Source organism: Pelodiscus sinensis, chromosome 4 (genome assembly GCF_049634645.1).
Source record: "Pelodiscus sinensis isolate JC-2024 chromosome 4, ASM4963464v1, whole genome shotgun sequence".
Taxonomy (NCBI): Eukaryota; Metazoa; Chordata; order Testudines; family Trionychidae; genus Pelodiscus; species Pelodiscus sinensis.
In genome coordinates, this window is record NC_134714.1 from 85,018,395 (window position 1) to 85,045,435 (window position 27,041).

General features: G+C 44.6%; 1 protein-coding gene across 29 annotated transcripts in view; it reads left to right on the top strand.

Annotated features, from left to right (window-relative positions):
• The window catches only part of MADD (MAP kinase activating death domain), a 135,710-nt gene that overhangs the window by 1,641 nt on the left and 107,028 nt on the right, over positions 1 to 27,041 (top strand). For all 29 annotated transcript variants that reach the window (XM_075927624.1, XM_075927623.1, XM_075927633.1 and 26 more), the window contains exons 2-3: positions 17,967 to 18,154; positions 25,311 to 25,925. In XM_075927624.1, the coding sequence (XP_075783739.1) occupies positions 18,096 to 18,154; positions 25,311 to 25,925 (674 nt within the window). In that variant the 5' untranslated portion in view covers positions 17,967 to 18,095. The remainder of the gene's footprint in view (positions 1 to 17,966; positions 18,155 to 25,310; positions 25,926 to 27,041) is intronic.

Below are 27,041 nucleotides of genomic sequence, written 5' to 3' on the forward strand. Positions count from 1 at the left end.
GGCCAATCCCCTGCTCTCATGGCAGGACCAAGCACCATATTGACCATTATGTGGCTTTAGTAAATAGTCATTACCTTTTAGAAGCTGTTGCTAAGGTAACTCTTTGCTGAGAGAGGGTGATTTTCATAGGTCTTGGGATGGTTAGTGGGGGAATTACAAAGAAATATAATGAGTTTGTGGCGGGGATGTGTATCTTTCACGCAAAAGCTAATTAAATTAGGGATAGAGCAAGAAGGTAGTAGCAAGCTGGGCATTTGAAGTGGAGGTGGTTCAGAGAGGAAACTTATGCTCTTCTTCTCTTTCTACTCAGGAAGGGAGTGCTTAGGAAGTTTGCAGACTAGGTAACCAGAAGAAACAAGGCAACTGACTGTTTTGCTTGCAGAAAGATTAGATTAGGAAGTACTTCATAAGTTAAGGACATTTTTCTGGGGGAAGGATGTTGTCCTTTGCTGTTTTGCTCTTTTTTTGGGACCATATTGAAAAAAGGTGGCTTTTAACTAGGGATGTGAAGATTTAACTTTTTAATCCAGGGGTGGGGAAATTCAGGCCTGGGGGCCAGATGAGGACCTCGGCTGCCCTGCATCCAGCCTCTGAGACTCAGGGCCTCCCGAGCATTGGGGAGCCCATGCTGCTGCTATAGCCCCCCAGCTGCTCACCTGAGGATTGCAGCGTGCAAAATCTACTAGGCTATGCCTCCCTAGTTTCTGGTGTGTAAGAATGTGGGGAGTGTCTTTATCCTTCTCAGTGGGGGGCCACAGTCGTTTCTTTTCCCCTGCTTCTCACATGTGGCCCCCGACTGATTTTTCTGTGGGTTGGTGGCCTCCGACCCAAAAAAGGTTCCTCATCCCTAGTGTAACCAGTAAGGTTCATCCTAACCGGGTGATGCTTAAAAGTTCAGGTTAACCAGTGGGATGGAGCCGCAGTGGCTGCTCCAGCCGCAGGGGCTGCTCTAGCACAGCCCCTGCACACATCAGGTCCAGGCACCCCACAGGCAGGGACTGCTCCAAGCGGGATGCTGAAGCAGCCCCTGCCTGCAGTGGTGGGGAGCCGCAGGCAGGGATTGCTCTGGCTAGGCTGGTAGAGCCTCTGCCTGCAGCAGAGGGAAGGGGAGGACTTTCCAGCCCAGTGGTGGGCAGGGAGGGGTACTCCAGCTTTCCCTCTTCAGTCAGCTAACCGGTTAAACAAAATGTTTAACCCGTTAGCCAATTAAATGGGATTTTACATCCCTAGTTCTAACTCTCTGTTGGGCAAAGGTGAAAAAATGATCTGATTAGAGGGACCAGCTGGAGGATACAGTTCTCTGTTCCTGGTGCTTTCCCCTGTCCTTCGTAGTTTCTGTAGCTATGGCTTGAGCCTCACGCAGACAGCTATTTTTAGGTGTATATTAAGCAATATTTTAAAATTATTTAAAAACACCCAGCCACACAACCTTAACTTGGTTCCCATAGATATGGCAATAGAAATTTACTCATGGCAGGGCCAAACACTGTATAGATAATCCCTGACAGGTGTCTGTCTAACCAGCTCTTAAATATCCCCAGTGATGAAGATTCTGCAACTTCCCTAAGCAATTTATTCCAGTGTTTAACCACCCTGACTGTTAGGAAGTTTTTTCCTAATGTCCAACGTAAACCTCCCTTGCTGCAATTTAAGCCCATTGCTTCTTGTCCTATCTTCAGAGGCCCAGGAAAACAATTTTTCTCCCTCTTCTTTGTAACACCTGTTTAGATACTTGAAAACTGCTATCATCTCAGTCTTCTCTCTTATTTAGTTAAAAAAAAAAAGTCCAGTTCTTTCAGTCTTCCTGCATAGGTATTGTTTTCTAGACCTTTAATTATTTCTGTTGCTCTTCTCTGGACTTTCTCCAATTTTTCCACATCTTTCTTGAAATATGGTGCCCAGAACTGGACACAATACTCCAATTGAGGCTCAGACAGCAGAGAGTAGAGCAGAAGAATGACTTCTCGTGTCTTACTCACAACACACCTGTTAATTTATCCCAGAATCGTGTTTGCTTTTTTTTTGCAAGTGTTACGCTATTGACTCGTGTTTAACTTGTGATTCACTTTGATACCTAAATCCCTTTCAGCAGTGCTTCCTAGACAGTCATTTCCCATTCTGTATGTGTGAAATGGATTGTCCTTTCCTAAGTTGAGTACTTTGCATTTTAAACTTATTAAACTTCATCCTATTTACTTCAGACCATTTCTCTAGTTTGTCCAGACCATTTTGAATTTAAACCGTATCCTCCAAAGCACTTGCAACCCCTCCCAGATTGGTAGCGTTTGCAAACTTAATCTTATTCTCTATGCCTCATATACATCATTGATGAATATATTGAACAGAACCAGTCCCAAAACAGACGGCTGTGGACTTGTTATGCCCGTCCAGCATGAGAAACCATAGAGTGAGAATGGATAGAATATTAGACACAAGTTTGGTGTTTTTGCTTTCACATACTACATTGTGATTTGAGTTACATAAGCAGAAGCATCATGTCATGATACTCTCCTTGTTTTTTGTTAGGGTACATGTGCAGATAGGCACTATGTGTGGTTAGTAGGTCTTTTTAGTTTCTATTACTATCCTTTGTCTCTGGTGTGACTGTTTCTGGTATATTGCATTCAGTTCTGGGTAATTCTATTGTAGACTGGAGCTAAAGTGGTCCAGAAAAAAATGTAAACTTTTGTCAAGATTTATTTTCCCCCCATGGCCTGGTGTGGAAACATTGAAAATAAGCAGTTACATGAAATTTTTCTTAACATGAACAGTGAAAGAATTTTTAGAGTAATGTTCAAAATAATAATGTTACTGATACCCTTCAGTTCCTCAAAATGCTTTCTCATAACTAATAAATATTTTAAAATGTTTCTCAAGAGGCATGAGTTTCATCTACAGGATAATGTCAGGTCTATTTACATACTATTTCTGAGCCTAAAGCAGGGCTACTCAACTTTGGAAGTCCCTGGGGCCACAACAATACTCACAGTACATGCCGAGGGGCGTAATTTAAGTGTGGTTACATATACATGCAAATATATATGCAAATAGCTTCTTTCACACTGACAGGCATGAATACAAAGCACTTCACACAATGCCCCCACGCTACTGGCACTTCCTCCCTAGGGACTAGAAACGCCGACACCCTCTGCCCATCTGTTCCAGCCAGCCCATCCATTTGTGTCTTTCAGTGCTCACCCCACCTGGGAGATGCCTCACCATGTTTAAAGAATCCCACGCGCAAGCTGCATGTTGATCTCTGCGTAAACCCAAACCGCACCATGGGCCGCCAACAAATGGGCTGTGGGACACATGTTGAGTAGTCCTGGCCTAAAGGTTATAACCTCCCATTTTGTTTACAACAGTACTGATGCACCCTGTTATTGACATTTTTTTTCCTATTTGCCAAAAGGCAAAATAGAAACAAAATCCTAAAACCAAAAAAACACCTAGGAGCCTTGATGTGCAACTGTATCTTCATCCTTACTCAAATCAAACCTTAAAGAATTTTATATATTTATTTAATAAATATACCAAAATGTAGTTTTTATGTTCTAACTAAATTATACATTTTTCATTCTTAAATACATAAAGTTTAGTTTTGATAAACAGAGATCTGTTGCAGATATTTCCTGAAATTCCATTTTTTTCTCAAAAATAATCCGATGCCTTTGAAATTTCTGAAAATTTTACACCTCATCCCAGGAAGAAACCAACAAATTAGAAGAAGAACATAGAAGTCTAACCATTGATCAGGAGTTTGAAGGAATTGATTTGGGAACAAGAGTAAAAGAGATAAATAGCTGCAGCTGGGCTAAGTGTTTTAAGGTTGGGTTTTTGCTCATGAAAGCTTACGACCAAATATATGTTAATCTTTAAGGTGCCATAGGACTCCTCGTTTTTTTTTCTTATTTTCATAGACTTCTAAAGCTAGAAGATACCATTATGATTATATAATAGGAATATAAAATCCTGTTTGTTTAAATGGGGGTGGGCCGTTCACATCCCTATTATCTACTCCAGTGTTTCTTAAACTGTGTTCCATGGCACACCGGTGTGCTGCGAGGCAGTCGGAGGTGTGCTGTGGAGAACAACAGAATTCAAAATGGCCACCCTTAACATAAAGGGGCCTTAAAGGGAAGGCTTTTTTTTCTCAATAATTCTCCCCCCCCACCTTTCTTTTTCTTTTTTTTTTTTTTTTTTTTTCTTCTCAACAAAAAATCATTGGTGTTCCTCATTTTAAAAAAAATATTGTTTGGTGTTCCTCGGTCTTAAAAAGTTTAAGAAACACTGATTTAGTCAAACCTGATGCATAACACAGGCCATAGAATTTAGCCAGTAATTCTTGCATCTAGTGTGGAACATTTAACTGAGCTAAGACATGTTGTTTAGAAAAGCTAGACATACACAAATCCATGGGTCCAGATTTAATGCATCCGAAAGTACTGCGGAAATTGGCAAATGTCACTGCAGAGCCTTTGGCCATTATCTTTGAAAACTGATGAAGATAGGGAGAGATGATTGGAAAAAGGCAAATGTAGTATCCATCTTTAAAAAAGGGAAGGAGGACAATCCAGGGAACTACAGACCAGTCAGCCTTACCTCAGTCCCCAGAAAAATCATGGAGGGGATCCTCAATAAATCCATTTTGAAGCATTTGGAAGAGGGGAAAGTGATCAGGAATAGTCTATATGGATTCACCAAGGGCAGGTCATTCCTGACCAATCTGATTAGCTTCTATGATGAAGTAACTGGCTCTGTGGATATGGGAAAGTCGGTGGATGTGATCCACCTTGACTTTAGCAAAGTCAAGGTATATTTTTGCTAGCAAGTTAAGGAAGTAGGGTGGTCGGTTTCTAGCTGAGTGCCCCAGTGATTGTTTCTAGGGCCGGTTTTGTTCAACATCTTTCTTAATGACCTGAATGAGGGGATGGATTGCACCCTCAACAAGTTTGTGGATGACACTAAGCTAGGGGGAAAGGTAGATATGTTGGAGGGCAGGGACAGGATCCAGAGTGACCTAGACAGATTAGAGGATTGGGCAAAAAGAAATCTGATGAGGTTCAAGAAGGACAAATGTAGAGTCCTGCACTTGGGATGGAAGATTCCAAGCATTGTTACAGGCTGGGGACTGAATGGCTAAGTAAGTTCGGCAGAAAAGGACCTGGGGATTACAGTGGATGAGAAGATGGGTATGGGTCAACAGTGTGCCTTTGTAGCCAAGAAGGCGAATGGAATATTAGGTTGCATTAGGAGGAGCATTGCCAGCAGATCTAGAGAAGTGATTATTCCCCCTTTATTCAGCTCTGATGAGGCCACATTTGGAGTATTGTGTCCAGTTCTGGGCCCCCCCACTATACGAGGATGTGGACGCATTGGAGAGGGACCAGAGGAGGGCAACCAAAATCATTAGGGGGCTGGCGCACATGACCTATGAAGAGAGGCTGAGGAATTTGGGCTTATTTAGTCTACAGAAGAGAAGAGTGAGGGAGGATTTGATAGCAGCCTTTAACTTCCTGAAGGGAGGTTCCAAAGAGGATGGAGAGAGGCTGTTCTCAGTAGTGACCGATGGCAGAACAAGGAGCCATGGGCTCAAGTTACAGTGGGGGAGGTTTAGGTTGGAGATTAGGAAAAACTATTTCACTAGGAGGGTGGTGAAGTACTGGAATGGATTATCTAGGGAGGTGGTGGGATCTCCATCCCTAGAGGTTTTTAAGTCTCGTCTTGACAAAACCCTGGCTGGGTTCATTTAATTGGGATTGGTCCTGCTTGGACAGGGGGCTGGACTTGATGACTTCCTGAGGTCTCTTCCAGCCCTATGATTGTATGAAATATATCTTTATATAAAGATTTCCAGTTATAGAGAATCCTCAGCATTCCTATAACAGCAGTGGGAGAATTTTTTATGATCATCGCTTAAAAATGTGCTCCTTATTTCTAGCCTGAATTTGTTTCTTATAACGAGACTAATTTAAAGAAATTCTAAAAAGTCAACCCACTGGAGTTCAACACAAATAGTTCTTGTTGCTATAAACCTAAGGACTCCAAGCCATGTATCTCTGCACTCAGCAGCCATTGAATTGTGAGGTGTCCTCCTCACTGGTGCTGATTGGTGCTTTTTCTTTACTGACCAGTTGACAGAACTTGTGGCTGGATAAGTTATTTATTCTGGGTCAATTCTGTTCTTGCTGCACTTTCAGAAGTTGTAGCCAAATGAGATTTGGCTTCAAGTCCAGGTCAGTAGATATAAAATAATGCATCAATTCCATATCTGGGACCAATGTGACCCATGAATCTGCTATTTCTTCTAGTCTCTTGAGTATCTTATACCTGTGGCTGACCCAGAAGCAGGGGTTGGTCCTCATGTTGCCTCCGGTGTACTTTGTTTCTACAGATAACAGAGAGAGCTCATATTAGGTGTTACAGTGAGCACCTTAGAGGATAACAAATATATTATATCATGAGCTTACATGGATAAAACCCACTTCATCAGATGAAAGCTCATGATATAATATATATTAGTCTCTAAAGTGCCACAGGACTGCTCATTGTTTTTAAAATTCCAGACTAACATGGCTACCCCTCTGAGTCTTATTTCTAGGTTTGTCTGTGGTGCTTGCCACCTTAAATAAGAATGAATTAATCCTTGTGACACTCTTGAGTGGCAGGAAGGTAACATTATCCCCATTTTACATATTGGGAACTGAGGCAAGCAGAGTTACTTACCCATGGTGTCTTGATGAGTCTGTGGCAAAGTTTTGAAGTGAATCTTGTTTTCCTGAATCCCAATTTATTGCTTTAACCACAAGAGCAGATTTCTCTTGCCATTGTCTGTACCCCTTCCCCAAGCAAGACTGCAAATGTAGTGTTAACAGTTGTCTCGTTTAGCAAAAAGGAAATGGTTCTTCTTTCACCCGAAACGTGCCTGTGTAGGCCCTTGCTGGTCTCAGGTTTTTACCTCTTTGGGGTCCAGTCAGCTGGCCTTAGATATCCTTTCTGCTCTGAGGCAGGGGGAAGTTTAGATCAACGTTTCTCAGCCTTTTAAATACCAGGAACTGATTTGCTGCCTCCCTAAACTCCATCAGGAAGATCTTAGGGACTGGTTCTGGTCCACAGAGGGGTTACTGAGAAACACTGGTCTAGATCATTATTAGGTTCTGTTACCTTTTAATTTTTAAGTGAATTTCCTGCTGCTCAATAGTGTGGAATTGACAGCAGCAGACATTGAATAGTTTGTGTATCAACAGCAGTGTTCCCTCTAATTTTTTCCATCCATATGCAAATACATTTTATTATGTGCAGTGAGGCATGTTAGCATGTGCACCACCAGTAGAAACACATACTGCTTGCTGTGGGCGCTTTGCTAATCAGCTGGGCGGCACCTGACTCTCTCTTGTGTGGCTGCCCAAATATTCAGTGTACAGAGAATGCTGATTAACAGAACAGATAAAATTTGAGCAGCTGGAGTACATGCTTTCTTGTACTTTCTTTCCAATGGGAATCATTTCCTGTTCCAAAGAGGACCTTGCAGGATAAGATTGAAAGTTCTGTCCTTACAATCTGTTCATTTGTGGGTATCTTTTCAGATACCGTGATCAAGGGGCTCAATTAGTGTGTCTTATTATGATAATTTTGGGGATAATGACACCTGTTTTATAGAATCTGGACTAATGCCCACCAAACTCATTCAAACAAGGGTCACTGAACCACCATTAGATGGTAACTATTTTCTGTCACGCACAGTTAAAACCGGACTGGAATTGATTATTTAGCACTTAAAGCTCAATTTCCCTTTCTCCTGAGCCTTCTCATCTCATTGCTTGTCATATGTGTACTTTACAAATACAGCATTTTGTGTTGACCCTTCACACTGTAGTCAACATCCTGGGTCTAAAAGGGCCCTTCAGTGTCCAATATGCTCCTTGTTTGGTCCTAGGTATTGCTTGGATAGCACTTCTTTGCCCCACATCTCCTGATCAGTGAACATGCTTCTGTCATTGGTTTCCCTGCCCCTTTGAGTCTTCCACATAATAGATTACTGATCCAGAAGACACTGTGTCCGCCCACTCCATCGCTTCCAGCCTAGCAAGATTAGAAATCAAAGTGTGAACTAACTACAGGGCTAGTCAAGATTGACAGATTCTGAGTCAGGAGAGACAGAAAGGGTATGTCTACACTATCACCCTAGTTCGAACTAGGGTGGTTAATGTAGGCAACCGGAGTTGCAAATGAAGCCCGGGATTTGAATTTCCCGGGCTTCATTTGCATGTTGCCGGGCGCTGCCATTTTTAAATGTCCGCTAGTTTGGACTCTGTGCCCGTGGCTACACGCGGCACGAACTAGGTAGTTCGGATTAGGCTTCCTATTCCGAACTACCGTTACTCCTCGTGGAACAAGGTGTACCAGTAGTTCGGAATAGGAAGCCTAATCCGAACTACCTAGTTCGTGCCGCGTGTAGCCGCGGGCACGGAGTCCGAACTAGCGGACATTTAAAAATGGCGGCGCCCGGCAATATGCAAATGAAGCCTGGGAAATTCAAATCCCGGGCTTCATTTGCAACTCCGGTTGCCTACATTAACCACCCTAGTTCGAACTACGGTGGTAGTGTAGACATACCCAAAGAGTGACTTGTTTAAAGCTGGAGTAAGTGGAAAAGGGGTAGGTGTGCTCAGTGTGGGCCACAGGGGTCTGTGATTTTTGTGTGCTCCTCAATTTCATTCTCTTGGGAGATGCACAGAGAGCACTGAGACTACTTGTTAGCTTGCCACAGGCATATTCTTTCCTTCTCACTGCTGCTGACAGTTCTGTTTTGTGGGCTCCCTGGAATCTTCAACAGACCATGATTTGAATTGTTGGCATTGTCTTTGCCCCATTTGTAGCACACAAGGGGTTATCTGAAGAAAATAAAAAGGCCCTTCCCTGTGAGAAAGGGAGAAATCAGCGTGGGGAAAAAAGTCAGACCACCTTTGTCTTAAACCAAACTCAAATGGTGATCAAGAGTGCCTTTCAACATGTATAATGTATCTAATCGGGATTAGGGTCTGCCTCCAGCCACTTCCTTTGGATCAGTTCACTATACCTGCACCATGCAGTCTTGGGAACAGTGAGGTCTAGATAAAGTTTACATCAGAGGAGTGAAGTTCTTCAGTAGCTTCCAACAGGAGCAGTGGGGAGCAAAAACCAACTTGGCTTAAAGACTGAGCTTGATAAGTTTATGAAGGGGATGACAGGATGGACCTGCCTACAGTGGCAAACAACTGATCTTTAACTGCTAGAAGCGGCAAATATCTCTAATGGTTGTTGATGGGATATTAAATGGAGAGAGCTGAGAGTTACTACAGAGACTTCTTTCCTGTCAGGCTATTGGGGTCCTGCCCACATGCTCAGCATTTAAATCAGAGGTGGGCAATAATTTTTGATAAGGAGCCATGCCAAGATTTTGATAAGTGGTCAAGGACTGCACTAGCCTATGGTAGGGATGTGGGGTCTGGGGTGGAGTTGGCTGCAGAAGGAAGCTTGAAGTATGGGTCTGGGGTGCAGGAGAGGGTATAGAGTCTGAGCGAGAGTTTGGTTCGGAGGAGGTTGTGACCTGGGGAAAAGAGTTGGGGGGCAAGGTCCATGAGGTGGTATGAGTGCAGGAGAGGATTCTGGCCCAGGGGTGAGCTGTAGGAGGAGGTACAGGTCTAGAAGGGAGTTGTGACCTGGGACGAGAGAGGGTAGTGACCTGGGGCAAGGAGTTAGGGTGCTGGAAGGGAAGGGGTGCCACAGGCATATTCTGGCCCAAAGGCACTTACCTAGGCAGCTCCCCGTCAGCAGTCCAGCAGGACCATCAGGGCAGGCTCCCCAGAGCTCAGAGTGGCTGTCTGTGATGTGCCTCTCTGCGGGAGGAGAGTCTTCACAGACTGTCCCCAACTCCAGCACAGTCTCTCATCTCCCATTGGCTGCCCCCAGACCCTAGCACATGGGAAAGACCATGGGGGGAGAGGGGGTTTATCTTCCTTTGCATCATGGGGCCTGGGTCCTTTACTAATGTAAATGGTAAATTCTCTGTAATTTGAAGTCTTCAAATCATGATTAGAGGACTTTAATAACTCAGCCAGAGACTATGGGTCTCTTATAGGAGTAAGTGGATGAGGTTCTGTGACCTGCAATATGCAGGAAGTAAAACTAGATGATCATGATGCTCTCTTCTGGCCTTAGATCTATGATTGTCTACCTTTTTGGTGATCCATAAACTGAACTGAACAGTCTGGCTTGGAAACCAGCATCATGGGACACCTCTGTTCACTTTTGGACTCCACAATTCCCTCCCACCATCTCCAGCATAGCTAATTCTTTTCTGAATGCATCCCTTATTTGCCTTAGCAGTGGTCTAGGGATCTGCCTGATTAGCACTGGGTGATCTCTAGGTGATTGTGAACTTGGTAAACTGGTAACTGAATTTGGTAAAGTGCATTTGCAAAGGTCTTGATCAATTGCAGGAACTGCTTCCTCTGTGCAGGTGTGAGGCACTCTCCCTTGGCACTGTAGTTTGTTCTTAGCTGCTGGTTAGCGGAGGTACTAAGCTAGGGCCCCATAGCAGAGGCAGTTATCGTCAGGGTGTCTCAGGTACTCCATATACTCCATATTTTAATTTCCTTCCTTCTACCTGGTTCTATCTCATAGTCCACCTGCCTAACCACTTAATATGGATCCTGTCATCAGACCATTAATTTTGACTTGGCTGAAGGGGGCAGCAAAAAGATCAGATCATCTGTGTATAAAGTCAGTAGTTAAGCCCCTCTATAATTTTGTTCCTTAGCATGTTGGGTCTTTCTTAAGTTCTCTCTGGCAAACTCCCATATGCCCTGAATCATTCCCTTAATTGTATGATGTGTTTGATATGCGCTTAATGTCTATTTCCTGTTCCTTCCAGCCCTCCCATGGGAAATGTAAGATTCTTTGCAGTTGGCAACTATAAAGAAATTCAAAGATAGAGAACCCTGTAGAGGCCTGCAGAACTTCTTTATGGCAGACAGAGGCAGCAAGAGTGTTGGTCCCAGTGCTTGGGGTCATTACTAATAAAGCGTCCCAACATTCACTTCATAATCTTGTTAAATTGCTCATGAAGCCATCTGTCTGCATGTGGTAAACTGAGGTTTTCTAGGAACTTGACCTTTAGAATGGAACATCATTCACATGTCAGCCAGGAAGTGAAGTTAATCCCTTGGTCCATTAGTATTTTGTGGGGAAATCCCATGCCTGAGAAGAGTTTCAAGAGCTCTGGTGGTACCACTGTATCTGTCACGGAGCAAAGGGGAACTGATTGCATATCTTTAGTGTTTGGCCCTTATAAAAAGGCTTCTAAGTACATATAGCATCAGAACTCTAACTTGCGTGCTGTATAGGCAGTTGGATATAAAAATCCCCAGTTCAGAACTCAAGCTGAGACGGTTTCCCCTTCAAGAAAAACATACTAAAAGATTACAACTGAAAATATAAACTCTTAGCAGCTATGAAATTCTCAGCTAATCCAGTTCAGGGCTACAAAATTTCTTGTGTTGATTGTCTTTCATAGAGATTGTATAAATAAATTTTAGCTGAGATTTAAACATAGATGGTAAGTTGATAAGGCAGAAATAATTAACAAAGTGCTTGAGGTGTAAGGAACTGCATGGGAGAATGCTCTTGAACCTGTACCAGCATAGCAATGTGGGGAACAGAGAAGAGACAGGCTGGAAAAGCATAAAAGGAAGTAAAGGAGATACACCTCTATGGGGAGGTTGACAGGCGCAAACTAGGGATGTTAAGGGGTATTTCACTAATCATGTTGTCTATAAAATTTTGATTGACTACACAATTAGTTAATAAAAGGGAAGGTGCTCAGTCCCGGCTTGCGCCAGATCCAGCAGCCCCTGTAGAAGACTACTCGACTACTTGCTTGCATCCCTAGAACAAACTCTTGGAGATTATTTAAAACAATATACATTTAAAACTGGATCTTGCCATGATGGGGAAGCTGATGGAGTGATCTGAGGGTGTGGGCGATGGGATTTGTATCTGAGAAAATGGGCAGCAGCATTCTGCGCATGCTGGAGTATGGAGAGTTGAGGAGGGGATTCTAGAAAAGGGAGTTGCTTAAGACAAAGTGAGAGAGGACTTTCCAAAACTTATTTTTCATGTTTAAATTGAAACCAGGGTTAATAGTTAATTTTGAGGACTGTGCTGCAAAGATAGTCCCATTTGACTCTGTTGTCCCACATTAGTGTATCACCACTGCTTACTTCCATGGAAGTTTCTTTGTGGTAGGAGAGAATCTCATTCTCCTGTGATTTCTCCACTAGCTCCTAATCTACTTCTGAGGTCAGTTCAAGACCTGTGTCTCATCTCAAAAGCCATCAGTGGGTGGGGACCTAGCTACATCAGCCACCACATCTCTGTCCATGAAGACAGCTGTGCTCCTCTGGGATAAATGTTCTCCTGGTTGCAGCTGGCTTGCCCCCTCTGCACTCTGGCCACTCCTGAGAGAGTCTCATGCTTGTGTTAATGCATCATCCTTTGGACAGCAGCATTATGGTGAAAATGACCAAGCTTAGTGGGTGCTTGGGGAAGCTTTGAAGAAGCAGCTGTGCGTAGCTGGATGAATGGTAGACTCTTTGTCAACTGAGAGTCTATGGTTCTTAGTGAATGCTAATGATCTCTGATGCTTGTGTTGCCTCTGTAGGTGGGGAAAGACCTTTTGATGGGATGGTCTGGTGCAGAGGTTCCCAACCTTTTCCAGATTGGGACCCATTTTGACAATTCAGGAAAACTTGGTGACCCAAGGCAATTAAAAAATGGGGGGAAGTCAGGGGGCAGAGCCACTTGGGGAAAAACTTGGCGATCCTTTTGAAATTAAACCAACTCATATTTGGGTCCTGACCCATAGATTGGGAAACCCTGGTCTAGTGCCTGTTGCAGATATTAAGCTAATGTAGCTCAGAGTCCTTTAGGTTCTAGGAGGTAGATGTTGAATTGGCAGTTCCTGGGTAAAGCTTGTTTATAGTGTGGGCAGTGCTGAGAGCTTTTGTGTATGAGCTGAGAGAAGGGGAGAGCTGCAGCTGCTATATAAATAGCTCTGACAGGCTGGGATCTAGAGAAGAGAGATTGGGTTGCTATGGAGATTGATCTGAATCAGATTACCTGCTGCTCTTGTTCTCTAGCCTGTGCTTGTTTAGTGGTTGCATGGCCTTGCATGTGCTGGGGAGCATGCTGTTATCACACTGAAGGGATGGGACAGAGGAAGGAAGTCGGGGTCTGTACGTGGCAAGTTGGTGAAATCAGTTACTAGAGCATCCAAGAATTGTAATCATTCTGGTCTCAATTCTGTGAGGCAGAAGCAACATCCCTGTCTGTGCAGTGGGTACCATTTGTTTGCATGTGAAGGATTCTGATAGTGTGTGTGGGTGATGACAAATATTTCTGCCTTTGTGTAATAATGACATGGAGACAGGTAACCCCCTAGAGGAACAGTGACTCATACGTGCCAAGGCCAGAAGGGACCATTATGATCATCTGGTCATATAGCACAGGCCATAGAAATTTCCCCAAATAATTGCTACAGCAGAGCATTTAGAAAAACATCTAATCTTGGGTTAAATACGGTAATGAAGAATCCACTCCCACTCTGGTAAATGATAACAGTGGTTAATTACCTCACTGTTTTAAAAATATATGTGGATTTGAGCAGCGGTTCCCAACCGCTGGTCCACGGCCTGCTGGCAGCTGGTCTGCAGCAACTCTGGGAGCCGGGGCTGGGGTACACTGCTCCTGCCGGGGCTGTTGGAAGAGGCTTGTCCGGCCCCATTCTCACCAACCAGTGCATGGCAGGGGCGGGGTTTCTTCCCAGATAGGGAAGAGCGCCTTGCTGTGCGGTGGGAGAACAGCGTGGAGCACAGCATGGCAGTCTCAAAGCAGCAACAACCAAGAAGCTTCACTCAGCTGGTAGCTGGGAGGCAGTGCAGAGTTAGTGCTGGGGGGCTTTGGGGTGGGGGAGGCTCTAAGAGGCAGGGGGCTGGCACTGGGAGGCTTTGGGAGTGAAGCTAATACTGGGGGGCTCTAGGGGTGGGGCTAGTAGTGGGGGCTGTGGGGACAGGCCTGGCACTGGGGCTCTGGGGATGGGGCTAATATTGGGGGCTGGCACTGGAGAGGGCCCTGGGGGTTTGGGCATAGTGGGGTTCTGGAAACCGGAGGCTGGCACTGGAGGGGTCTGGTTGCGGGGTGGCTCTAATGGGTGGGGACTGGCACTGAGGCATTGGAGTGGGATCTCCAGTGAACTGGGAAATAGGGCATCAGGCTCTGGTGCACAGAGGGACTCAGGGTGGGAGGCTGGCACTGGGGGGGTTGAGTGCAGGGGACTCGGGTCAGTGGCTGTTTCTAGGTGGTAGTGGAGGGGTGGGGGGTTCTAGTGTTTAGGTCTGGCACTGGGAGGTTCTGAGGACCAGTGCTTTTGGCGGACTGGTAACATTCTGTTTGCATATTCATTATTTGCATAATGAATATGCAAATAAAATGTTTCTAGTCCATCAAAAGTTTGTGAATGGGTTTGCCGGTCCCTGGTATAAAAAAGGTTGGGAACCACTGGATTAGGGAACTGACTTCTAAGTCTACAGGGTATTTGTAAACCAGTTTAGTGATGCTGGTGGTTTGGGAGTCAGGGGAGAGAATATCTTTGTGTATTAAAAATGTCCTTTTGGTGGAAGATGTCCGTGGCTTACATACTGAATCCTCCTGACTGGACTGTTCTCCAGAAGGATTGCAAGGGACTGCTTTTTTATTAATATGAATACCATCTCAGATTTCATTCTCTGAATCATTTTAATTTGACTTCTATTATTAATCTTTTCCCTTTTCACTGTCTTCTGGTTATATGAAAGATTCAGGTAGTTGGGATGTGTCGTCTGTTCTGTCAATTAGGAAGTTTTCCTGTTTTAGGGGGACACGAGTGCTCAAGGCTCAATGTTGTGAGATTCTTTATGCAATTGTATGTATTTCATTGGATTTTTCTCTTAGTTGGTACTGTGCCTGCTATGGTTCAACTGCACTAGACCAGTGCTGCACAACCTGTGGGTCTTGCGGTTGTCTTCCTGGGGGGTTGCAGCACTTTGATCTGGGCTGGCCGCCATTTTCTTTTCCTGGTTCGGCGCCCGATGTAGATGTGGCAGGGGAGCGTTCTGGCGCCTAAAATTAAAGGGGCCACAACACAATGTTCCCAGCATTTTTTTTTCCAAAAATGTTCCCGGCCATGGGGATCATGAATTAAAAAAGGTTAAGCACCACTGCACTAGACAAATGTGTTGCCGCTATCTGTATCCGGCATCTCTGCAATGGTTTTAAAACAAATTCTATCCACTTACAGACCTGCCCCCAGATAGTGCTATCTTCTGTGAAGGTACATATCCTTTACCTGCCCCGTTGCCCTGAAAGGGTGGAGGACAACACCAAGGGAAGCATTGTTGCACTGATGCAGCAACTACTTCCAACTCTGCCTTTAAAGACTGCTCTACATTCTGGCAAGCGCCACCCTAGGGCACCCAGTATTGGGATATTCTCAGCTCAGTTGCACAACTGTGACAAAAACACAAGAACTATCAGTTCCTTGTGCTCATTTGTTAGATTGCGGTAGTACTAGATGTCCCAAATGGATGGGGCCCTATTGTACTGGGCACTGTTTAAAGACAAAATTTCTATTAAGCAGACTGTTAAATGTTAGTACAAATATTGTATGCAGCCAAAATTGAAAACTAATATGAGAAATGGGAGTTTGTCTTCTGTGCCTGTTGTGGCATTTATTTTGCACTAAACTCTATCAGTCAAATCAGTGGGAAAAATAACTGCAAGAAGTGCACTGACCCACTTTAAAACTGTGTGCCCTCAGATGGGAATTGATGGAAAGAGAAAACAGAACTTCGGTGAAATTATACTAAAATTACAAACATACTTATGGGGCTAAACTACCCCGTGCTAAGTGAATGTTGTATCTCTAACACCCCCTTCTTCTCCCTTTGAATTATGTAGCGATCACACACACATGCAACTAGCTAGTCATGACATACATGTGCCGTAGACTATAGTCTCGTAGATACCTGTCTTGGGATATTCAGGCTGAAAAATATGAGACACAAGGAGTCTTAGTTCAGTTAATAATGAGGGATCAAAGCTGCGGGCCCTGCTTGACCAAATTCATATTGAAGAGATCGTGTCCATTGTGGACAAGTAAGGAGACATACAGACATTCGCAAAATGACATGTACTGCAATGATCAGGGCAGGATGGATTGATTTAAATCATAATTTAAATCACTAAAAAAAATGGCTTCAATCAAGTAACTAAAAAAGTGAAGACTTATTTGACTTAGAGTGTACTTAATTTGGAATAAGCCCCGCTGGCACTTCTTTTGTGTGTGTGTGAAAGCAAGTATAGACTGGGGTTCCCCTGGAAAAACTAAATTATGCTGAAGTAAAATAGGGATAGATTTATGGCATCATCATTATGGTCTGTGGCCATGATATCCAAAATAAGGGGCACATATTATGTAATATAAAATAAGACAATGACACTCAGTGGCAACTGGCAACTCTGTCGACAAAACTATACCTGTGTCTACACTGCCGCTGAGTTCTGTCGACATGACGTCGACAGAACTCAGCACATTTGTCAACAGCTGTAAACCTAATTCTATGAGGAATAATGCCTTTTGTCGACAGAGTTCTGTCAACAGAAGGCATTATTACATCTACACTATCTTTTGCGTCTACACTGTCATGTCGACAAAGCGGCTTGCTTTGTTAACAGAACTGGATGTAGTCTAGACGCTCTTTGTTGACAGAAGCTTTGTCGACAAAACTTCTGTCGACAAAAGCCTGTAGTCTAGACGTAGCCTCAAAGCCCAGAACTGTCTGTGTTTTAGGTAGTAGCACCTTTTGGTTTCCACCGTCTGTTCCATAGAGGAACATAATTGCTTTCTACATTTATCCTGAATGAGGGGCAGTTGTTATGCCCACCAGCTTCGACAATGTTTCACCTGACTGCCACCATAAACACTACCCTTAGGTGTGGTGGTCTGCTGTTTCTCTCAGGAGCTCATAGTCAAATTTACCTTGTTGTGACCATAAATAAAATCCATTTGTGGTTCTGAATCCTGTTGCTGTGATGACAGTATGACTCCTGCTGCGTGTTTGTCCCCAGTACAGCCTCTAGTGTGCAACCCTGAAATTCACTTTAAATTTATCTAAATGAGGTAATGTCCGGGTATGGAGCCTAAGGCACTTGCTAGACACTACTTATCTGTCTGGTAATTCAGAAAGGACACAGGGGAAGCAAATATGAATGCTCTGACTACTTACACATGGAACAGGACATGTGGGTGCTCAAGACTATACATGAATAAGTGATATATGAGGGTAGAGAGGCAAAGGACTAAAATTACATATAAGTGTGCTCTTTCTTTTTCTGTTAGTATGAAACACAGCAGCTGTGAAAGGTCCAATCCATGAAAAAAGTCCCATTGCTTTCAGGAAAAGCAATTGGGATTCCTGTGGCACTTTAAAGACTATCACATTTATTTGAGCATAAGCTTTTGAGATGCATCTGACAAAGTGGGCTTCAGGCCACAAAAACTTATGCTCAAATAAATTTGTTAGTCATCAAGGCACCACAGGACTCCTCGGTGTTTTTGCTGAAACATGCTTACATGGCCACTCCTGAAACTTCTGACTCTTGCTTTCAGTGAGATCAGGAATCAGACCCTTGAGGAGGATAGGGATGCTTAGCTTTCCAGGGGAATGTGGCTGTGTCCAGGGGTGAGCACAAAGCTCTTTTGCCAATCCAGGATCCAGCCTTTGACTTTCTCTCAAAGTACTGCTGCCTATCATCTTTCCTCAGAGCCTCACACAAAACTCTGCTGTTGGTATGTATGACACTGATCCTGTCTTCTCTCCTGGTTTCAGGTTGAACTTGTCAAAAGTTTCCATGTGGATTTTCTTCCCTGAAGCAGCTTCAGCGGCTGAGTGGATGAGTGGCAGCTGGCTCAATGATCAAGAGATTTACTGAGATGACATAGCAACAGGGACAGGACAATGGTGCAGAAGAAGATCTGCCCTCAGTTACTTGACTACCTTGTGATTGTTGGGGCCAGGTAACTTAATAGTCTTCCACCTATGTTTTTCTAGCAGTGGGAGGGGACTGTAGACCATACACCCCTTGCTGTTGTGTCATCAAGTGCCAAGTAAATACTGTTCAGACTATATAGAGAATGCTAGAATGCATGGAACCATGTGTAATTTTGAAATCTATCCTATGAGAAAACAAGTAATCTAGGCTAGATCTCTGGCTTTCCCTTGAGAAAGAGATGTATTATCCAGAAACCTCAGGAATAATTAATAATCCATAAAAATCAAATCAGCTGGTGGTTGGAATTCTAGGATTTGTTCTCTCATTAATACTAATTTATGTGATTTCTTGGGCTGTTGTCTATATCCTTATATGAAAAATCAAGAATTATTTTTAAAATGTCTTTTATTAAGTATCAATAAAATACAAATATTAACGTACTTTTAGTCAATTAAAACTGAGTGCTTATCCAATACAGAATTGATTTTGTAGTATTTGTCAAATACACAAGTAGCATTTGTTTCTTATCAGGGCTTAGCACTTTTTTGTTTGTTCAGTAGCTATTTCTTGCATCTTTTTACTATACTTCATTTATGGGTGTGTTCCTAAGTGGATGAAACTTCCATTTCCAAATGTGAATGATTTAAACATGGGATAGTGTCCCACCATCTCATTCCTTCTCATGAGAAGGCCTTGTTAAAGCATAAGGTTTATATTGACTAAACAGGGAAATAACTTATTTGTCATTAGCAGGGCTCGACAAATCCACTCACCTGTGGCGAGTAGATTTTGGCAGCTGGAGAGCTGTGACGGGGCAGAGCTGCCCCACGGTGGCGAGGGCAACCTGCCCTGCACTTCAACGGTGCCGACCCCCGTGCTGCATGGGTAGCACGGCGTTCTGACAGCGGTCTGCGCCGCTTGCTCCGGTGTGGCCGCCCAGCTGAGTGGCATGCAGGGGGGCCGAGTTCTGGGACGGGAGCTGGAAGCGGGGTTGGGGCCAGATTGTGCGTGCGTCCCTGACATTAGGGGGAGAGGCACCAGCGCAAGAGAGCTCCGCATTCAAAAGGAGAGCAGTGGAGGAAGGCAGAGGGGAGAGGAGACGGAGGAGAGTAATGGAGGGAAAGGGGAGAACAAAGGAGTGAGCTAGAAGACGGCGGTGGGCAGAGGAGTGAAGGATGAGAGCGGAGGAGAGAGGAGGGGGATGGGAGTTGGAGGAGGTCAGAGAAGGCAGGAGGGAGACGGGGGGTGGAGCAGAGAGCAGAGCATGGGGACAGAGGATGTGAAAGGAGAAGCAGAGGTAGGAAGCAACCCAAGACGGGGCTCTTTAGTGTCAAACAAACCTCCACTTGGGTTTGTTTAGTTTAGAAAAGAGAAGATTGAGGGGGGACATGATAGCCATTTTCAGGTATCTAAAAAGAATGTCATAAGGAGGAGAGAGAAAACTTGTTCATCTTGGCCTCTGAGGATAGAACAAGAAGCAATGGGCTTAAACTGCAGCAAGGGAGGTTTAGGTTGGACATTAGGAAAAAGTTCCTAACTGTCAGGGTGGTCAAACACTGGAATAAATTGCCCAGGGAGGTTGTGGAATCCCCATCTCTGGAGATATTTAAGAGTAGGTTAGATAAATGTCTATAAGGGATGGTCTAGATAGTTTTTGGTCCTGCCATGAGGGCAGGGGACTGGACTCAGTTGACCTCTCGAGGTCCCTTCCAATATTCTATGATTCTCCTTTCACGTCCTCTGCCCCCACATTCTGCTCTCTGCTCCACTCCCCATCTCCCTCCTGGCTTCTCTGACCTCCTCCGACTCCCATCCCCCTCCTCTCTCCTCCGCTCTCACCCTTCACTCCTCTGCCCACCGCCGTCTTCTAGCTCACTCCTCTGTTCTCCCCTCTCCCTCCGTCGCCTCCCTCCTCTCTTCCGCTCTCCTCTGCTCCCCTTTTGAATGCAGCACTCTTTTGCACCGGCGCCTCTCCCCCTGATGTCAGGGATACATGCATTATCTGACCCCGCCCTAAGACCACATGCGGCCCCACTCCTGCTTCTGGCTCCCATCCCAGGACTCGGCCCCCCTGCACGCCGCTCAGCTGGGCAGCCGCACGGGAACAAGCAGCGCAGACCTCTGTCAGAATGCTGTGCTGCCCGTGCAGCATGGGCGTTGGCACTGTTGAAGTGCAGGGCGGGTTGTCCTCGCTGCTGCAGAGTGGCCCCACCCCATCACAGAAGCAAATATGCCATCCTGATTGTCCCGTTCTCCGGGTGGCGTGCACCTGCGCGGTGGGGGTCATGTGGTGGGGATGGTGAGTCCCTTTTTGTCTGGTGAGTAGGGTTTTCTATAATTTGTCGAGCCCTGGTCATTAGTAGATATTTTTTATTGGTTTACAAGGCCAACTGGACTTATTTTAGAAAGGCGTCTGTGGCCTGAGTAACTTATCAACAGAAGTTAATTTTATTTACTCACACTTCTCTCAGAAATTAGTCCTCTCCAGGTATAGGTATCTGACTATTTATTGAGAGAGGAGGCGAAAGTTATTTAACTCCCTTTGTGGTGCTTGTACAAACTTAAGTTTCAACTAATTTGCCAGCTACTGATATTAGACTTACCAGTCTGTAATTGCCAGGATCACCTCTAGTGCCCTTTTAAAATATTGGCATCACATTAGCAATCTTCCAGTCATTAGGTACAGATGCTGATTTAAAGGATAGGTTACAAACCACAGTTAATAGTTCCGCAATTTCACATTTGAATTCTTTCAGAACTTTTGGGTGAATGTCATCTGGTCCTGGTGACTTGTTACTGTTAAGTTTATCAATTTATTCCAAAACCTCCTCTGACACCTCAATCTGGGACAGTTCCTCAGCTTTGTTACCTAAAAAGAATGGCTTGGGTTTTAGAATCTCCCTAACATCCTTAGCCATTTAGTTTCTTCACAATTACCTTACCATCTTTGAGCTCTGCTTTGGCATCTCGATCGTCCAAAGGCCCCACTGGTTGTTTAGCAGGCTTCCTGCTTCTGATGTACTTAAAAATTTTGCGATTACTTTTTGAGTTTTTGGCTAGCTGTTCTTCAAACTCCTTTTTGGCTTTTCTTATTATATTTTTACACTTAATTTGACAGAATTTAAATTCCTTTTTTTTTTCTCACTAAGATTTAACTTCCACTTTTTAAATGATGCCTTTTTATAGTACTTATTCATGAGAGTGTTCCTAAGTGGAGGAAACAAACAAAATGAAGTTTTTCTTCACACAGCACATGGTTGGCCTTGGAACTCCTTGCCAGAGGAGTTTGTGAAGACCAGGACATTATAACAGGGTTCAAGAAAGAACTAGATCCGTGGTCCCCAACCCAGTGCCTGTGGGCGCCATGGCGCCTGCCGGGCCCTTTACATGCGCCCGTGGAGCAATCTGGGCTGGCCCCGCCCCTGGGCGTGCGGCAGGTGCCAGCCCCGGGCGCATGGCCGGCCCCGGCCCCAGGTGCGCCGCGCGTGCCGGTGCTGACCCTGACCCCCGCCCCCGGGGGCGCCGTGCATGCCCTTGCCGGCCCCGGCCCCGGGGGCGCCGCGCGGAACCTGGGCAGCCCCTGCCCGGGATCGCGGCACATGCCGGTGCCGACCTCGGGCGTGCAGCGCGTGCTTGGCCCCGCCCCCAGTCATGTGGTCTGTGAGCAGCCCCGTCCCCCTACGTGCAGTGCGTGAGTGGCCCCGCCCCCAGGCGCCTGGCAGCCCCAAAACGTTGGTGACCACTGAACTAGATAAATTCATGAAGGTTAGATCTATCCATGGCTATTAGCCAGGATGGGTAGGAATGATGTCCCTAGCCTCTGTCAGAAGCTAGGAATGGGCAACACAAGAGGGATTACTTGATGATTCCCTGTTCTGTTCACTCTCTGGGGCATCTGGCATTGGCCACTGTCGGAAGACAGGATACTGAACTAGATGAACCGTTGGTCTGACCCATTATGGCTGTTCTTAGTCACAAACTTTCCAGTTGAGTTTCTTGAATATTGAAGCTATATAGAGTGCATTTTTCTCCACAAGAGGCTCTTTTTTTTTTCTTGGAATGTGGTATCTTGAAATGGATACTTTGCAGAAATCTGTTGTCTCAACCACCACTTCCCTGCAAGTATTTAATGGAAGGCTGTGTGGAAGATTCTGGTTCTGAGAGTTCTTTAGTTAATTTTCTTGCCTTCTCTTATGGGTCCATAATTTTTTATGCTCCAGGGGTCTTTTATGTCATTTGGGGGTCATCTTTTCTATTTTCATGGTTGTCTGGGAAGACCCTCTCTGCCTTTCTGTAACTAGTGTAGCCACAAAAACATGAACTTATTTGATTCCCACTGGTACTTCACATTTATGTTAAATCTTTGGTTCCAATTATTACCTTCAATTTTTATGTCAAAACAATGTCAGGATGCTTTGAATTTTCTTTATCACATGGCATATAGTTTCACGAGAACCAAGAACAAACTTTTAAAGAATCTTGCTCCTAAAATTTTGATAATGTTTAACGTATAAACATTTATCTGTATGCCTTTTTTCAAGTTCAAAATATTTAGTTTCCAAACTGTGCTTGCCTTTTCTTTAAGACAGCTATTTGTTCGAGCAGCTTGAAATCTGCATAGCTTCTTGTAAAAATGATTTTTTTTTACTTTAAACATATACTACTGCTAGGCTCTTATCTAGCACTTTTAATCCTTAGAACCTGAAGCACTTTACAAAGGATAAGTAGGATTATCCCCATTTTCCAGATAGGGAAACTAAGGTGTACCAAGGGAAAGCATCATGCTCAGAGTCATGCAAAAGTGACAAAGCCAGATCTCCAGCTCCCATTTCAGTGACCTGTCCTCCAAACTATACTACTTCCTAGAGTAATTTCTTTAACATAAATTAAGTTAGGCATTTCCAGACTTTCTTAGAGCGTGGACCACATCTTAACCGAGAGATTGTTTCATGGATGCCCTTTCCTTCCATGATCATATGAACTACCTTCTTTGCCATTCATAATCCAATAATATTCTTGTGGGAATACCTCACATGGAAAGGTAATATTAGGAGAGAATTTAAAATGTTAGTTTGTTTTAATGTACTTTATTAACTGGAATCAATTAAAAAACAGCACTGTCTGACCAGAGAACTCTCCATGGGCCACCCAGCAATCCGTAGGACAACAGTATGGGAATTCTTCTATTAAACATATATAGGTTAAAATTGTTTGGAATCAATTAAAAAACAGCACTGTCTGACCAGAGAACTCTCCATGGGCCACCCAGCAATCCATAGGACAACAGTATGGGAATTCTTCTATTAAACATATATAGGTTAAAATTGTTTGCAATTTGGCAAAGTGTAAATGCCACTTCAAAATTTAAAACATAGAAAAATGCATCCCTGGTTACTAAAACTTATCTTTTTAAATGTACAGGGTGAAATACTGACTCCACTGAAGTCAATTAAAATTTTGCCATTGGCTTTAGTGGAGCCAAGATTTTTCACTTATGTCCTTTAAGATTATCAAAAGGAAAAATATATTGTATAGTGCTATTCCTAATAAGGGAACAAAAGTACTTTTTAATATATATGTTAGGATTATGGCTGTCAATTCACATGCGTTAATGCCTGCGATTAATGCAGGGCAGGATTAACGCATTAATTTTTTTAATGCATTAATCGCAGGCAGTAATGCTGCACTGCCCCTTTAAAGTGCTGCTCTGGCGCTTTAAAAGGGCAGCGCAACGCAGAGCCTGGGATCAGCTGAGGACTCCCCAACTGACCCTGGGCTCCACTGATCCTTTGAAATGTGCAGAGGCAGAATTTCAAAGGGGCAGCAGCCTCACAGCTGAGCAAATCAGCTGTGGTGTGGCTGCTCATTTAAAACCCCATCTCTGGTGTTTCTAAAGGGGAGCTACTGTGGAGCCCAGGGTCAGCTGGGGACTGCCCAGCTGATCCTGGCCTATGCACGGCAGCAGAACCCGGAATCAGCTGGGCACTTCCCAGCTGACCCCAGGCTCCACTGCCCCTTTGAAACGTGTTGAGGTGGCGTTTTAAAGGGGCAGCTGCTGTGGAGCCCAGGGTCAGTTGGAAACTGCCCAGCTGATCCCGGGCTCCCCGTGGCATTTCCCCAGAATGGGGAGCAGCTGGGGAGTCCCCAGCTGACCCCGGGTTCTGGGGAAGTGCCGGGTAGAACCTGGGTTTCGCTGAAATGCCGCACGGAATGCCTTGTGCTTCCCCTTGGAAGCGCTGCTCCAGCACATCAAAGGCGCTGCATGGACCCTGAGGTCAGCTGGGGACTGCAGCTGACTCCAGGCTCCGCCTTGCGATGCCCCTTGGAAACGCTGCTCTGGCGCTTCAAAGGGGCAGCGCTGCATTGAGCCCAAGGTCAGCCGGGGACTCCAGCTGATTGCAGGCTCCACGGAGTGCTGCCCCATTGAAATGCCATGGCAGTGTTTCAAAGAGGAGGTGCATGCAATTAATCATTATTCAATTTTTTTAATCACTTCACAGCCCTAGTTAGGATCGTTTGTTCAGCTGGCCTTGTACATGAACAAAGATTGCTTGTAATGTACTTTTTATCTTAAAAAGAAAAACTAGCAGTTTTTGCTTTCTTGCTGTTTCCCTCTCTCGCTAGGAGAATTTTTAAATGTTTTCTATACACCCTTTAGTTTGTGGTTCTAGTTCTAGTATGCTGCCACTGCAGTTTTAATAAAGCTTATACATTATACATCAACTTTGTGTTCTATTATGCATGATTTTATTATGCTTCTGCAAAAGCAGTTTGTTAGTCATGCTCTCATTAGAGTGGTTCTCTGTTCTCCATGCAAACTGCTGGGCCAGTCTCTGTCTGACTTTTCTGCTGCCAGGGCCCACTTTGCAAGTCCTGATAGGACAGCATGATGATTTGTTGACCCTGATAATTGATACAGAGGCTCCTAAACATTCTCTTGCAGTATGTTATCCTCATAGGTCACAGTGATTCATAGGTGACCAAGGCATGTAGCTTAGCATGTCAGTGATGACATCACCAAACATTCCTTTCCCTTCCTGTGATGGTTCTGGTCCCCCATGCCTTCCATCTGCTGTGGTCCTGGGCAGTTCCATATAGGCTAGACAGGTTGCATGTGGGGGTGGCCAAGGTTTAAGTTGGAATTGGCCAGAGGAGTAATTGTGTGATTGTATTCTTTATAGGCAGCCAAGCAGTGATAGTGTGGCCCAGACCCCTGAGCTGCTCCGACGTTACCCTCTGGAAGACCATGCAGATTTCCCTTTGCCTCCTGATGTGGTGTTCTTCTGTCAGCCAGAGGGATGCCTGAGTGTACGGCAAAAACGCATGAGCCTGCGAGATGACACCTCCTTTGTCTTCACACTCACAGACAAGGATACGGGTTTAATTCGTTATGGGATCTGTGTCAACTTCTACCGCTCCTTCCAGAAGCGAATGCCCAAGGAGAAAGCAGAAGGCACTGGTGGGCATCGAGTTCGGGATGGACAGAAACCCCCCAAACCTGGGGATGCTTCTGTTGCCCAAGAGGAGGTGGGCAATGAGAGTTCAGAGAGTGGCTCCTCATTGCAGACACCAAGCACAGAGTCAACCCCAGATGTGAACCGGTCACCACGCAGTAAGCGTGTGGCCAAAGGCAGCCATCACTCCAGGAACAGCACCCTGACTTCCCTCTGCATCCTTAGTCATTACCCCTTCTTCTCTACCTTCCGTGAGTGTTTGTACATCCTGAAGAGACTAGTGGACTGCTGCAGTGAGAGGCTCCTGGGCAAGAAGCTGGGGATCCCACGAGGGGTGCAGAGGTATGTGGGGTGGGGATGGCGAGGCCCTTTCTCCTAGTCTTTGATCCAAGGGCTGCTTCAGCCTCTGTTCCAAATAATCTATATGTTTGTGGGAATGATAGGGGTGGTTGCTGTTTGTCTGTGCTGAGGTGTTTCTGCTCTAATTCAGCTTTGCAAGAGGGAGGGATCTGTGATTATTTTTGCAAAATTCAATAATTAGATTTTATTTTAAACTCTAGGGTATCTGCATGAAACAGTGGCAATAGCAAGCTAATGACTCAAAATCTGATCTATCATTTCTAAATCTAGACAGTGATACCACTGACTGCCATGGTGATGCACACCATGACTGATATAATTTTGATCATGGAGGATACAGAGACAGAAATTAGAATAATAGCAAGACAATAAGGCAATGCATTTTAACGTACGGAAAAATGTAGCTAATGTATCTGAGGAAGAATAATCTGTAGTAAATGTTAAATGGGAGGGAGAAACCTCACCAGCAGGAATGGCTAAGAGAGAGCAGTGGGTAGTTTGTTGTTATAAATGAGATGTGAGCTTACAAAGTGAAATGAAAACTGACAATCTCAATTATATAGGATGAATATGCAAAAATATATCACACCACGGAGCAGGGAAGGAATAATACCTCTTTCTGCAGCTGTAGTGTGACTTTAGCGGTTTATTCACTACAAAAAGGTAGAACATATACAATAGGGAACAGTCCTGCCCTGACATCGGACACACACACACACTGGTTATATATTTTCTTATTTCTAACTTCTAATTCTATAAATACCTTACTAGTGGCCCCAGGCCTGACCTTCTGGGTGAAGGTAGGCCATCTCTGAACTCGGGGCAATATTCTGCTAGTAATAATGTTATACTTTAAATCTTCTCAGGTGATATACAACCATAACATGGATTTTATTGTGCTCCGTTCATCATCAGTGGATTTGCCCCTTCTCAGTAATTCAGAGGCAAAACAAAACTTGGGTTGATTTTTCAGATGGTAGTTTGTGGTTCTGGCAGTTACCTGAGTTGTAAAATGAGCTTCTTTTGGTAGACAGAGAGTCAAAATAAGGCTGGAATCTCACACTGATTTGAGTTACTTCTCTGATTATATTTCACTTG